Source organism: Staurois parvus, unplaced genomic scaffold, assembly GCF_062004578.1.
Source record: "Staurois parvus isolate SC_StPar_1 unplaced genomic scaffold, SC_StPar_1.0 ptg000821l, whole genome shotgun sequence".
Classification (NCBI taxonomy): domain Eukaryota; kingdom Metazoa; phylum Chordata; class Amphibia; order Anura; family Ranidae; genus Staurois; species Staurois parvus.
Genome location: NW_028318617.1, coordinates 2,494 through 14,639, shown reverse-complemented (window position 1 = coordinate 14,639; position 12,146 = coordinate 2,494). Strand labels below are relative to the sequence as shown.

The window sequence follows — 12,146 nt, the reverse complement described above, 5'->3', positions numbered from 1 at the left end:
GGTTCTGGCTGTCAGAACACAGTAGCCAGCAATGCAGCTTTGGCCATCCACGCTGTTTAGTAAGGATGGAAGAATCTTGGCTTGTATGGCCAGCTTCATTGTTTTGAAGATCAGAAAACAAAGAACTAATGATGCACCGATACCCTTTTTTGATCGGCGCGTACCGATACTTTACGGTGCGATTTACATCAATACATGTATGGGCGCAAATTGTACCGCAAAGAATAGCATGCGATTTGAACAGGAATGCAATCCCTTTCCAAATGGCATGCAGTTTCCCCACTGCTCCTGTGTGAACCCAGGCTTGTCATAGTTCATAATGTCAGAGTTCACACAGGAGCTGTGCCGGACACTTCCCTACGCCGGTTCCACACTGTCACAGTGCGGCTTTCTCTCCCCTCAGAGTTGACAGTACGGGCTGGATGGCTTTTGATTGGTCAGCATCGCCATATTGTAAAGTGCTGAGCAAACTGTTGGCGCTATATAAATCCTGTATAATAATAATAAGACAACCTGAGGGAAGACACAGTACCCAGTTCCTTGGGAATGACAGGTTTGAATATTCAGCGAGCCTACAAAAACGGTGGTATCCTTTATAAAAAAAATGTTTTATAGTTCCCTTGTATATTTTCATCTATTCTGAGGATTGATCTATTTCTCTTTATTTCTTGTAGGGTGTCCTGTTGTCCCAGAATATTACCATGTTCCAGCAGATTTTGTGGAGGCTGAGAAACTTAACTGGAACAGCCAGAAAAGATTCCCGAGCAACTGTGGCCGGGACGGCAAGCTCTTCCTATGGGGACAAGCGCTGTACATCATCGCTAAGTTGCTGGGTAAGTCACAGGATGCACAGTCCTTTGCCAGATCACGGCAAAGCTGGCATTTTGTTTGGCTGCGTACAGGATGGATTTTTCTTTCACCAATCACTTTTTTTTTTTCTTAATCTGACCTTGATACATAGGCCAGAACACCAGAACATGGTTGCCCAGTGCAGGCAAACATGCAGGGGCGTCCCTAGGGTTGGTGTCACCCGGTGCGGTAACACTTGGTGACAACCCCCCGACGATCCCCGCAGAATGGATCGGACTCCGATCCATTATGCTCCCCAATCCGCAGATCCGATCCATCCTGCGAGGATTGCCGGCTTGCTCTACAACTTACCTTTTTGTGGAGCGGGTCCGGTTTCACACCGTATAGGTTGCATGCTGACGATCCCCGCAGGATGGTTCGGATCTGCCGATTGAGCATAAAGAGTCTGATCCATTATTCTCCCCAATCCGCATATCCGATCCATTCTGCGGGGATCGTTGGCATGCAACCTATACGGGGTGACACCGGACCCGCCCCACGAAAAGGTAAGTTGTAAAGAAAGCCGAAGATCCCCGCAGGATGGGTCGGATCTGCGGATTGGGGAGCATAATGGATCGGGTCCATCCTGCGGGGATCGTCGGCTTGCTTTACAACTTACCTTTTTGTGGGGCGGGTCTGGTGTCACCCCGTACAGTCGGTGTCACCCGGTGCAGGCCGTACCCCCTGCACCTGCCTCGGGACGCCCCTGCATACATGTATGATGTTGATGACTATTTGCATAGAGGTGGCTTATAGGGTATGTACGTTTTCATGGGCTTGGACATGTATATAGTGGGCAAACCTACGTTGGGAATCACGTGTACAGAGAGAACACGTGCAATTGTGAGGCTTAGAGAAGAGCTGGAGAAAATTAAAAGAGAAGTACTTTTATTTCTTTAAATCATACTTACCTAGGTGGTTGCAGCATCGATCTAATGCTCCATCTGTCCCCTGATGGCTCTAAGGGTGGGATCTGAGCATTCAGACCAGGGCTGCTGTGAGAAACAATGGGGTCCCATAGAGCCAACGTGACAGGGCCCAGCCTCCCAAAAAAATAAAAAAAAGCCGTGTACTATGGAATAGTGTCTTCTATCAGTGGGAAGAAAAGTGCTCCAAGGGCCAGATAAAAGCAAGTAAAGGGCCGCAGTTTGGAGACCGCTGTGTTATAGGGTGACACACATCAGAAAATCTATCCTGAGCAGAAAGTAGCAAATAGAGGCTACAGGTGATTAGCAGCACTGCGATGCAACACAGAAAAAGGGTTTAAAATAAGTATTTTATGAAAAAAAAAAAAGAAACACGCAATTGTTTGATACCGGCGCTTTAGCAACTTGAACATCATCCAGTTGGGTTTTAGATCCAACGATGGAAACTGACTGCTGGAAAATGTAGGTTAAAAAAAGTCTTTAGCCGCATTTGCATACCACGTTTATGCGTTATGCATACAAACGTTTAGAAGCGTTTTTTAAAGATAAGCACAGGAGAACCTCCCAAATGCTCATAATACACTGAAAAGTGGCAAATTATTAACTATTTTAGACTGTTTCAGAGGAATACAGAGAGTAGAAGCAGAGACAGCAGTCCGTGTTGAGATTAGCTTAGGTGAGAGTTGCTCATTAACATTTCTTTTGTTTCCAAGGGTGGGAAAGGTGTCTGGTGGAGGGAGTCATTAATGTCACCTGGCAGGGGGGTCTTCATGAGGAATTTGAGGTGTGAATGGTCATATACATATATTTTGTTTCCTAGGGTGGGAAAGGTGTCTGGTGGAGGGAGTCATTAACCCCTTTACGCCGGCTCCTCATGGCCCTTTACGGGTTTCAGAAGCCGGGGGCGGGGTTTAGGGACATGTGACCGCTGTGACACGCCGTCACGGCGGTCACATGATTGGGAAAGGTCCCGATCTCCTCTTTCGATCGGGACCTTTCCGTGAGTACCGGACATGTGTGCTGGGAGCGCGCAGGGTGCGCGCTCTCAGCACATATGTCATTTTTTTAATACAACGCAAATGTGCGGCCACTTGGCGTCTAGCCCAGATGCCAGGAGGCCGCACATTTGCATTCGGCCGGCGTGAAGAGGTTAAAGTCACCTGGCAGGGGGTCTTCATGAGGAATTCGAGGTGTGAATGGGCATTAACATATCTTTTGTTTCCAAGGGTGGGAGAGGTCTGAGGTGTGAATGGTCATTAACATATCTTTTGTTTCCAAGGATGGGAGAGGTCTGAGGTGTGAATGGTCATTAACATATCTTTTGTTTCCAAGAGTGGGAGAGGTCTGAGGTGTGAATGGTCATTAACATATCTTTTGTTTCCAAGGGTGGGAGAGGTCTGAGGTGTGAATTGGTCATTGCAATGTGCTACAAACTTGGTAGGATCATCCTGTGTTCAGTGTTTTGTCCATTTGAGTACCCTGAAAACGCTTTGCATGCATTTTTCATGATGAAAAAAAGGCTCTGGACAGCATCGGGAAGTGGAAGAGTTAAAAAAAAAATTTCAGACGCAAAACACTTATAAACGCGATTAGCTGCATCTACAAGCATTTTGCGTTTGAAACACTGATAAAATCAACTGCTGAACGCCAGTTTTCTGCACTCAAAAAAACGACTGTAAACTCAAATGCCTGTAAACGACAATGCGTACATGGACACATAGGAAAACATTAGGGGGAGTTCAGGGGCTGCTGAAAAAAACGCTGAACAGCTCCTAAACGTCAGTTTATCAGACGCAGTGTACATGAGCCCTAACAAATATAAGAAATCTGGCCTGACATGTCCAGAAAATATTAAAATAAATGTTGAAGCATCTTTACTGCTTTAACTGAATATAAAAGAAATAAACCCATAATAGCAAGCAGAGCGATGCCGTGACCAGCGGACACTCGGCTGCTGTGACAGTCCACCCCTCTTAGCGCCGGCTGACCGCGGACTGATAAATTACTGCTATCTGGAGTGTGTTTTAGCCAATGACCCATGCTGGGGTGACGTACTCCACAGACGCTTGTCCTGGGTATCACAGCGATTACAGAAGCGGCTCTAATCCAGCTGCCGCCCTCAATAATGTGTCTTGTTCATTCACCCTGTCAACTTAAAACGTCTCTCAAAGCGCGTCCGTCTCAGACCCTTCACCGAGGGAGTTCTTTGCTAAAGACTTCAACGTTTTCTTCGCCAGCGCGAGTCTCCGCTCTGCTCCTCTGCAGAACTGCTTAGATTTATGTGCCGGCCTTAAATCAGCCGCCTCGGCTGTAAAATATGAAATACGGCTCGGCGTCCCCGGCGTAGCGGGACAGAATGTTATCCTGTACAGTTTGATTAAAGCCTGGCTGTTTGTACGCGGATGTTCTAGGCCAGGGGTCTGCAACCTTTAAGACATAAAGAGCCACTTGGACCCGTTTCCGAGAGGGAAAAAAAGACTGGGAGCCGCAAAACCATTGCAACATTTAAAACAAATCCGACACTGCATATATTGCAAAAAGCGCTCTGGTCATGAAGGGGGTTTAAGGGCCCAGTAAGCAAAGGGTTAATCAGGGCCACAGTGTATCGTCATAATCACAATCATAGCCTTAGGTCAGTGGTGGGCAACCTTTTTTTTCAACTGAGCCAAATCTCGCCAAAACCACGATTGAAATTTATTTTGAGAGCCACATTTTTAAAACCGAAAATACATCCCCCATATAGTAATTCATCCCCCATAGTAATTCATCCCCCATAGTAATTCATCCCCCATATAGTAATTCATCCCCCATATAGTAATTCATCCCCCATATAGTAATTCATCCCCCATATAGTGATTCATCCCCCATATAGTAATTCATCCCCCCTATAGTAATTCATCCCCCCTATAGTAATTCATCCCCCATATAGTAATTCATCCCCCATAGTAATTCATCCCCCCTATAGTAATTCATCCCCCCTAGAGTAATTCATCCCCCATATAGTAATTCATCCCCCATATAGTAATTCATCCCCCCTATAGTAATTCATCCCCCATATTAATTCAATCCCCCTATAGTAATTAATTCCCTATATTAAGTCCCCAAGTCCCCCCTGTGTCAATTCACTTACCTTTGCTCCGCGCGTTCCTCTTGCCGTGTTCCCGCGCCGTTCCGGTGTAGCATGAAAATCTGTCTCCTATGAGGATCTGTCCCCCTCGACGTATCTGCGCATGTGCCAGTTTCAGGCATTAGCAGCCGATCGGCGATCTCCGGCACATGCGCAGATACATCGAGGGGGACAGATCCTCATAGGAGACAGATTTTCATGCTACACCAGTCTTCAGGGCGGACTGTGAGAGGAGCCTAGCTCCGCGGGCCTGATTTAAAGGTCCGCCGGGCCGTAGTTTGCCCATTGCTGCCCTATTGCCTGTCACCTGGTGGGCAGTGTGCTCCGGAGCCGCAGCCAAGGTGAAAAAGAGCCGCATGCGGCTCTGGAGCCGCTGGTTGCCGACACCCGTTCTAGGTAAAAGGTGACTACGCGTTTAGCTTTAGAGGTGAGGAAAAATGTCACCAGCACACCGAGGATCACCAATATGGGTCCAAAGGTTTTAATGAACTATCACATAGTTACAGCAAGGCAACGTTTCGGAGTCTCGCAGGACCCCTTCATCAGCCGTGTGACCATCACATGCCTGATGAAGGGGTCCTGCGAGACTCCGAAACGTTGCCTTGCTGTAACTATGTGATCGTTCATTAAAACCTTTGGACCCGTATTGGTGATCCTCGGTGTGCTGGTGACATTTTTCCTTGCTGATTTTGTTTGGTTCCAGCCGACGGTCGCTGCAGCACCCACTTATACACACCGCCATTTTTAACGCTGGAACGTGTGCGCTTGGATTGTACACTAGCTTTAGAGGTGAACTCTGGGCACCAAGCCTCTCACTCAGGGGTGTATTTACCACAAGGCACTTGCCTAGGGTGGCATTTTTTAGGGGGGCAGCACCTCCTCCCAGAAGAAGGGATGAAAGAAGGGATACGCACACCGTGGGAACCAGGTGGGATCCGAGAGAGGCTGTGGGCTGCTTGATGGCGTATGTAGAGACTGACTCTCATTCCCAGGGATGTCTGGAGCTGTGAAGATGAGTGTGTCTCTATCGATGGGGGGAGGGTGTTGGTAGTGGCAGGCTCTCCCAGGTGGGGGGCAGGGGTGTTGTTGGTCAATGTCAGGCTCTCTTCGCAGGGGGAGGGGGAAGGGGGGGATTGGTCGGTGTCCGTGGGGGCAGACAATTTTTGTGTTGCCTAGGGCAGCACAAAACCTAAATACACAACTGCTCTCACTAAAAGTGGTTGTAAACCCTTGCATATACCCAATGAAGTGACTGTGCTCGGGCCATACACAGAGATTAAACAAATCCTACTCATAAGTTGTACCTGTTTATCTGTAGCTCTCTTTGCTACAGCCATTCATGTGCACAGTTTACACAGCATTACCATAAACCAGGGGGTGGGGATCTGGCACAACATAAAACTGAGAACTGAGTGTAATCTCCGTGTAGATCTCCTTTTTTTTCTTTCTTTTGCTGCTCAGATTGGAGGTAAGCAGACGTAAACAAACAGCAGGATCTATTTGCATCCATTGGGATACAAAGACCATCCAATCAGGTCCTGGAAAAGGTGTATCCGAACTAGGAACCTCAAAGGAATCAGCGCTGCGAGAGTAAATAGTGTATCACCTCACTGGGAGGTGTACCTTTATTGCATAAAAGAGTCAATAGATGATCACAATGGATGAGGGGCGACCTGGGTCAAGGTGGACTGCTGTGAAAAGTCAGTCACTGTGACCATGTAATCAGAAGGATGAGCTCCTGATCATGTGACTGCTGAGAAAAGTCAGTCACTGCGATCATGTGATCATAAAGGCTCCTGATCATGTGACTGCTATGAAAAGTCAGTCACTGCGATCATGTGATCCAAAGCATGGGCTCCTGATCATGTGACTGCTGTGAAAAAGAAATCAAAGCGATCATGTGATCAGAAGGATGGCTCCTGATCATGTGACTGCTGTGAAAAGTCAATCAATGCGATCAGAAGGGTGGGCTGCTGATCATGTGAACGTTGTGAAAAAGCAATCGTGTTCAGAAGGATAGGCTACTGATCATGTGACTGCTGTGAAAAGTCAATCAATGTGATCAGAAGGATGGGCTGCTGATCATGTGACTGTAGTGAAAAATCAATCAAAGCAATCATGTCATCAGCAAGATGGTCTCCTGGTCACGTGAAAAGTCAGTCACTGCGATCATGTGATCAGAAGGATGGGCTCCTGATCATGCGACTGCTGTGAAAAGTCAGTCATTTTGATCATGTGATCGGTTCCTGATCATGTGACTGCTGGGAAAAATTAGTCACAGTGATCATGTGATCAGAAAGATAGGTTCCTGATCATGTGACTGCTGTCAAAAGTCAATCACAGCGATCATGTGATCAGAAGGATGGGCTCCAGATCATATGACTGCTGTGAAAAGTCAGTCACTGCGATCATGTGATCGGCTCCTGATCATGTGACTGCTGGGAAAAATTAGTCACAATGATCATGTGATCAGAAAGATAGGCTCCTGATCATGTGACTGCTGTGAAAAAAATCAATCTAAGCGATCATGTGATCAAGATAAGCTCTTTATCATGTGACTGCTGTGAAAAGTCAGTCACAGTGATCATGTGATCAGAAATCTGCCTCCTGGTGTTACCACTCCCTTAGGGGACTGCTGGAGACAGGAAGGGGTTAATCATCCTAAATTGAAGTACCTGTATTTGTGACAGGTTTTCTTTAAGCCCGCAGGCGCCAGCATCTTGTGCTCCTGTTTTTTTAGAAATTGCAAGAAAGAAAGAGCTAACCTTTTGCGCAGTGCGCGATCATCTTTCATCTTTCTTTGTAAGGCATATCATGCGAGCTGTGTGCTCCAGGGGGCAACCTGAAGCATGGCGCAGCCCATTAGTTCTCTCTATAAGATTGCCTGTAAATGGCCGTCCTGTGTGTTTGTGCACAGCATGCTCCTCCTGCAGAACGCTGCGATGTGCCGGATTCCCTGTTTTATAGCCCTGTGACTCATCCTTTTGATTTCACAAATGAAAGACTGCAGTAATTGTGTTTCTTGGCGCTCATTTAAACTAAAAGGGAGAAGTCACATTTGTGCGCATTGTTCTAGAATATTCTCTCTGAAGCCTTGCGGGCCTCCTCGGGATTTATTGTCCTTGCAAGGTGTGCTGAGGTTTCATCGCGCTGTGACGGGTGTGCGGGAGAGCTTTCGCTGCCGGAGGACAAGAACGGCATACGAGGAACGGGGGAGAGTAGAGTTGTTGGTGGTAAAGAAAAAACTGGTGTTGGGTCTCTGACCTTCAGTTGAAGTGTTGGCCAGGGCCGTCATTTAGGTTGTGCCAGGTACTTGTTGGCTGCATCAATGTGATAATCGTCTATGGCACAGGTGTCAAACACAAGGCCCGTGGGCCCAATCCGGCCGTCCAGGCTTTTTCATGTGGCCCTTGCACGTCTCCAGCCAGTACCCCCTTGTCTCCGATCCCACCTTGTCTCAGGAGTCGGCAACAGAGAGAAGACTAGAACTCCTCTGCCAAATCCTGGACCTCTCAGTGCAGCTGCAGCACCCCCTCATCTCAGCACTCAGCAGTCTCTGGTAACTGGCTACACTCCTCCTCTGGTCCTCCTTCAGACCCTGCACTTTCTGCTTTCCAGCTCTGATCCCAAAGGGGGTCCACGGCGATATTAAGGAGGGTGTGATAATCTTGACATCTGATGTAAGGGGGGGTGGGGTGCTTTGGACATCTAGTCTTACAGATACAACCGGCCCTTTGAGGGCCACCATAATGCTGATACGGCCTGTGATGAAATGGAGTTTGACACAAGCCCTTTGAGGGCAACCATAATGCTGATACAGCCCACGATGAAATGGACTTTGACACCGGCACTTTGAGGGCAACCATAATGCTGATACGGCCCACGATGAAATGGACTTTGACACCGGCCCTTTGAGGGCAACCATAATGCTGATACGGCCCGCAATGAAATGGAGTTTGACACCGGCCCTTTGAGGGCAGCCATAATGCTGATACGGCCCGCAATGAAATGGAGTTTGACACCGGCCCTTTGAGGGCAGCCATAATGCTGATACGGCCCGCAATGAAATGGAGTTTGACACCGGCCCTTTGAGGGCAGCCATAATGCTGATACGGCCCGCAATGAAATGGAGTTTGACACCGGCCCTTTGAGGGCAGCCATAATGCTGATACGGCCCGCAATGAAATGGAGTTTGACACCGGCCCTTTGAGGGTAACCATAATGCTGATACGGCCCGCAATTAAATGGAGTTTGAGACCCCTGGTCTATGGCAAGGGTGTCGAACTTCATTGAGGGCCACATTAGAATTATGGTTGCATTGGGCTGGTTGTAACTGTAAGACTAGATTTCCAGAGCACCCCCCACCCCCCCTTCCTTACATGACATGTCAAGAGTCCTCCATCCACCCTTACATAACAGTACACCCTCCTTAACCCCTTGGCGCCAGCATCTCCCGGCCCTTTAAGGGTTTAAGAAGCCGGGAGGCGGGGCGGTCACATGATCGGGAAAGGTCCTGATCGTAAGAGGAGATTGGGACCTTTCTGTGAGTACCAGACGTGTGCTGGGAGTGCGCAAGGCGCACGCTTTCAGCACGTGTTTTTCTTAATTGCACACAAATGTGCGGCCTCTCGGCGTCAAGGCCCAGACACCGGGCATTTGCGTGCAGCCGGCGCCAAGAGGTTAAAACATGTGCTGCATGAAGCTGCTCTCTTCACTGATGTATCTTTAGCTCTTGCCCCCCGCCTGCTTTTCAGAGCTTAGAGATGCTGTGTAAATTCTGGACTTTGAAAGTCTGTAGGGGAAAGACAGCTGCAGATACACAGGTACAACTTATGTAAGAGAATTTGTTTCATCTCTGCGTATCAGCTGAAGCCGGTCACTTCGCTGGGGATATGGAAGGCTTTACAACCACTTTAACATGGCCACAAGTTGATTTTGAACCGGTTTCTGGTAGTTTTACTCAATTCAAACCTCACGACAAGCCAGAGTTTCCAAGTTTTACAAAATGTAAATAAATATGATACATAAAACAATTACTCGGCAACCTCCACCCTAAAATAAAAATGATGGAACTCCCAATACAACCACCCCCAAGAAAAGTCACACTTTCACCCTTGAAAGCAAACATTTTTTCTTTTGTGTTTGTTTTGAGTGTACACAATTTTTCACTTTTTATTGGCGTGTACACAGAGTGATTTTCACATGATTCACGTGTTACAGTGGGATCTGGTTATATATATTTTTGTGCACGCATATATTTATTTTGCACTAATATAGTATATACTCATTTGTTTAACCCCTCGCCTGCCGGGCACTTATACCTCCTTCCAGTCCAGGCCAGTTTCCAGCTCTCAGCGCTGTCACACTTTGACAATTGCGTGGTCATGCAACACTGTACCCATTTGAAATTTGTATCATTTTTTGTGACAGATGGAGCTTTATTTTGGTGGTATTTAATCTCCTCTGGGATTTTTATTTTTTCTTAAACCAAAAACCACTGAAAAGTTTAAAAAAAAAAAAAAAAAAAGTTTTTTCTAAGTTTTTGTTATAAAATTTTGTAAATAAGTGATTTTTCTCCTTCACTGATGTGCGCTAATGAGGCTGCAGTGATGGGTACTGATAGGTGGCATTGACAGGCATCACTGATGGGCACTGAAAGGCAGCACTGATATATGGCACTGATAGGCGGCACTGATAGGTGGCACTGACGGGTGACACTGGAAGGCAGCTCAGATGGGCACTGATATGTGGCATTGATGTGCACTGGTAGGCACTGATATGTGGCATTGATGTGCACTGGTAGGCACTGATATGTGGCATTGATGTGCACTGGTAGGCACTGATATGTGGCATTGATGTGCACTGGTAGGCACTGATATGTGGCATTGATGTGCACTGGTAGGCACTGATATGTGGCATTGATGTGGCACTGATGGGCACTGGCAGGTGGCATGGATGAGCACTGAGAGCTGGAACTGATGAACACTAACAGGTGGCACTGCTGGGGTTACACAGATCGTCAGTGTACATGTCCCCTCCGGGGAATGGCGATTACCAGCTCTCCTCTCCTCTGTCAGCGTGACAGCTCATGAGGAGAGAAATGCCGATAACCGGCATTTCCCTGTTTACATTGGACACACGATCACATGACCGAGCCGACATCTTCGGCTCTTTCCGTGGACCGATCATCTGCTGTGTCCGAGGGACACAGCACACCGCCGATCGCCGCACTACGCGCTCCCGGAGCCACGTATGCGCGGTGAGAATGGGAGGACGTCATATGACTTCCTCCCAGAACGAGAGAACCGCCTTGCGTCCGTCATTGTAATATATGGTGGATGGGAGGCGGTTAAAGGTATATACATTTATGTGATGTTTTGAAGGTAATACACTATTATAGTTATATTTTTTCGAGGTATCACGCGGTCCGGAATGGAGAATTAAAGTTGGATACACTGGATCGAGATATTTTGGTGGACTATTTATTTACATTTGGATACTAATTTCGGACGCTATTTTTGGATATTTAGTTTGGACTAATTTCTGGATATCTGTTTTTGGAATGTATTTATTGTTTGTTTATCGAGTTATTTATTTACATTTTTATTTTATATTTTTTTATTTTGCCTTTTTGTGCGTGGGTTTCTAGGTATAAGTGAAGGAAAAGGTTTCATCAAAATATGATACATAGTTACATACGTGGTACTAACTCAATTGTTATTTAATTTTTTCTTTTTTTTTATTTTGTAGTGGAAGAACTTGTAAGTCCAAAGGACATCGATCCCTTACATCGCTACGTTCCCCGTCAGCACCAAAGGAATATCAGTATGCGATACTCTAATCAGGTAATCGTCCAATGCCCATGTGGGAAGATACATTCAGTCCCCCCCTATGGCCGTGTTCACACCATACATGCAGAAAAACGGATGGAAGAGAACGTGCAGATTTCACATCAGTTCTGCACACGGGCGGACTGACCATTGGGGAACTCGGGCACTGCCTGAGGGCCCGGGGTCAGTAGGGGGCCCCATGAGATGTCCCTGGTACCTTTCATAGGCTTTTTGGGTGTGATTTGAGTTTGGGCGAAGACACGGGCCCCATGATCCCTTATTGCCCGGGGACCCCATGAGTTGTCAGTCCGCCCCTTCTGCAATGAGTTTTATACACTTTGCAGATTCCTGCATGAGAAAAACAATCCACACATGATACCAGTGTTGTGGTGTGAACAGGGCACACAGAGAACA

At 47.1% G+C, this 12,146-nt stretch overlaps 1 protein-coding gene across 1 annotated transcript in view; it reads left to right on the top strand.

Annotated features, from left to right (window-relative positions):
- Positions 1-11,747, top strand: part of LOC149443946 (phosphorylase b kinase regulatory subunit beta-like) — a gene marked incomplete at its 3' end in the record, with an annotated part of 249,711 nt that extends 237,964 nt beyond the window's left edge. The window contains exons 13-14 of the mRNA XM_089655130.1: positions 675-833; positions 11,653-11,747. Coding sequence (XP_089511256.1) covers positions 675-833; positions 11,653-11,747 — 254 coding nt within the window. The remainder of the gene's footprint in view (positions 1-674; positions 834-11,652) is intronic.
- Positions 11,748-12,146: the final 399 nt, after the last annotated feature.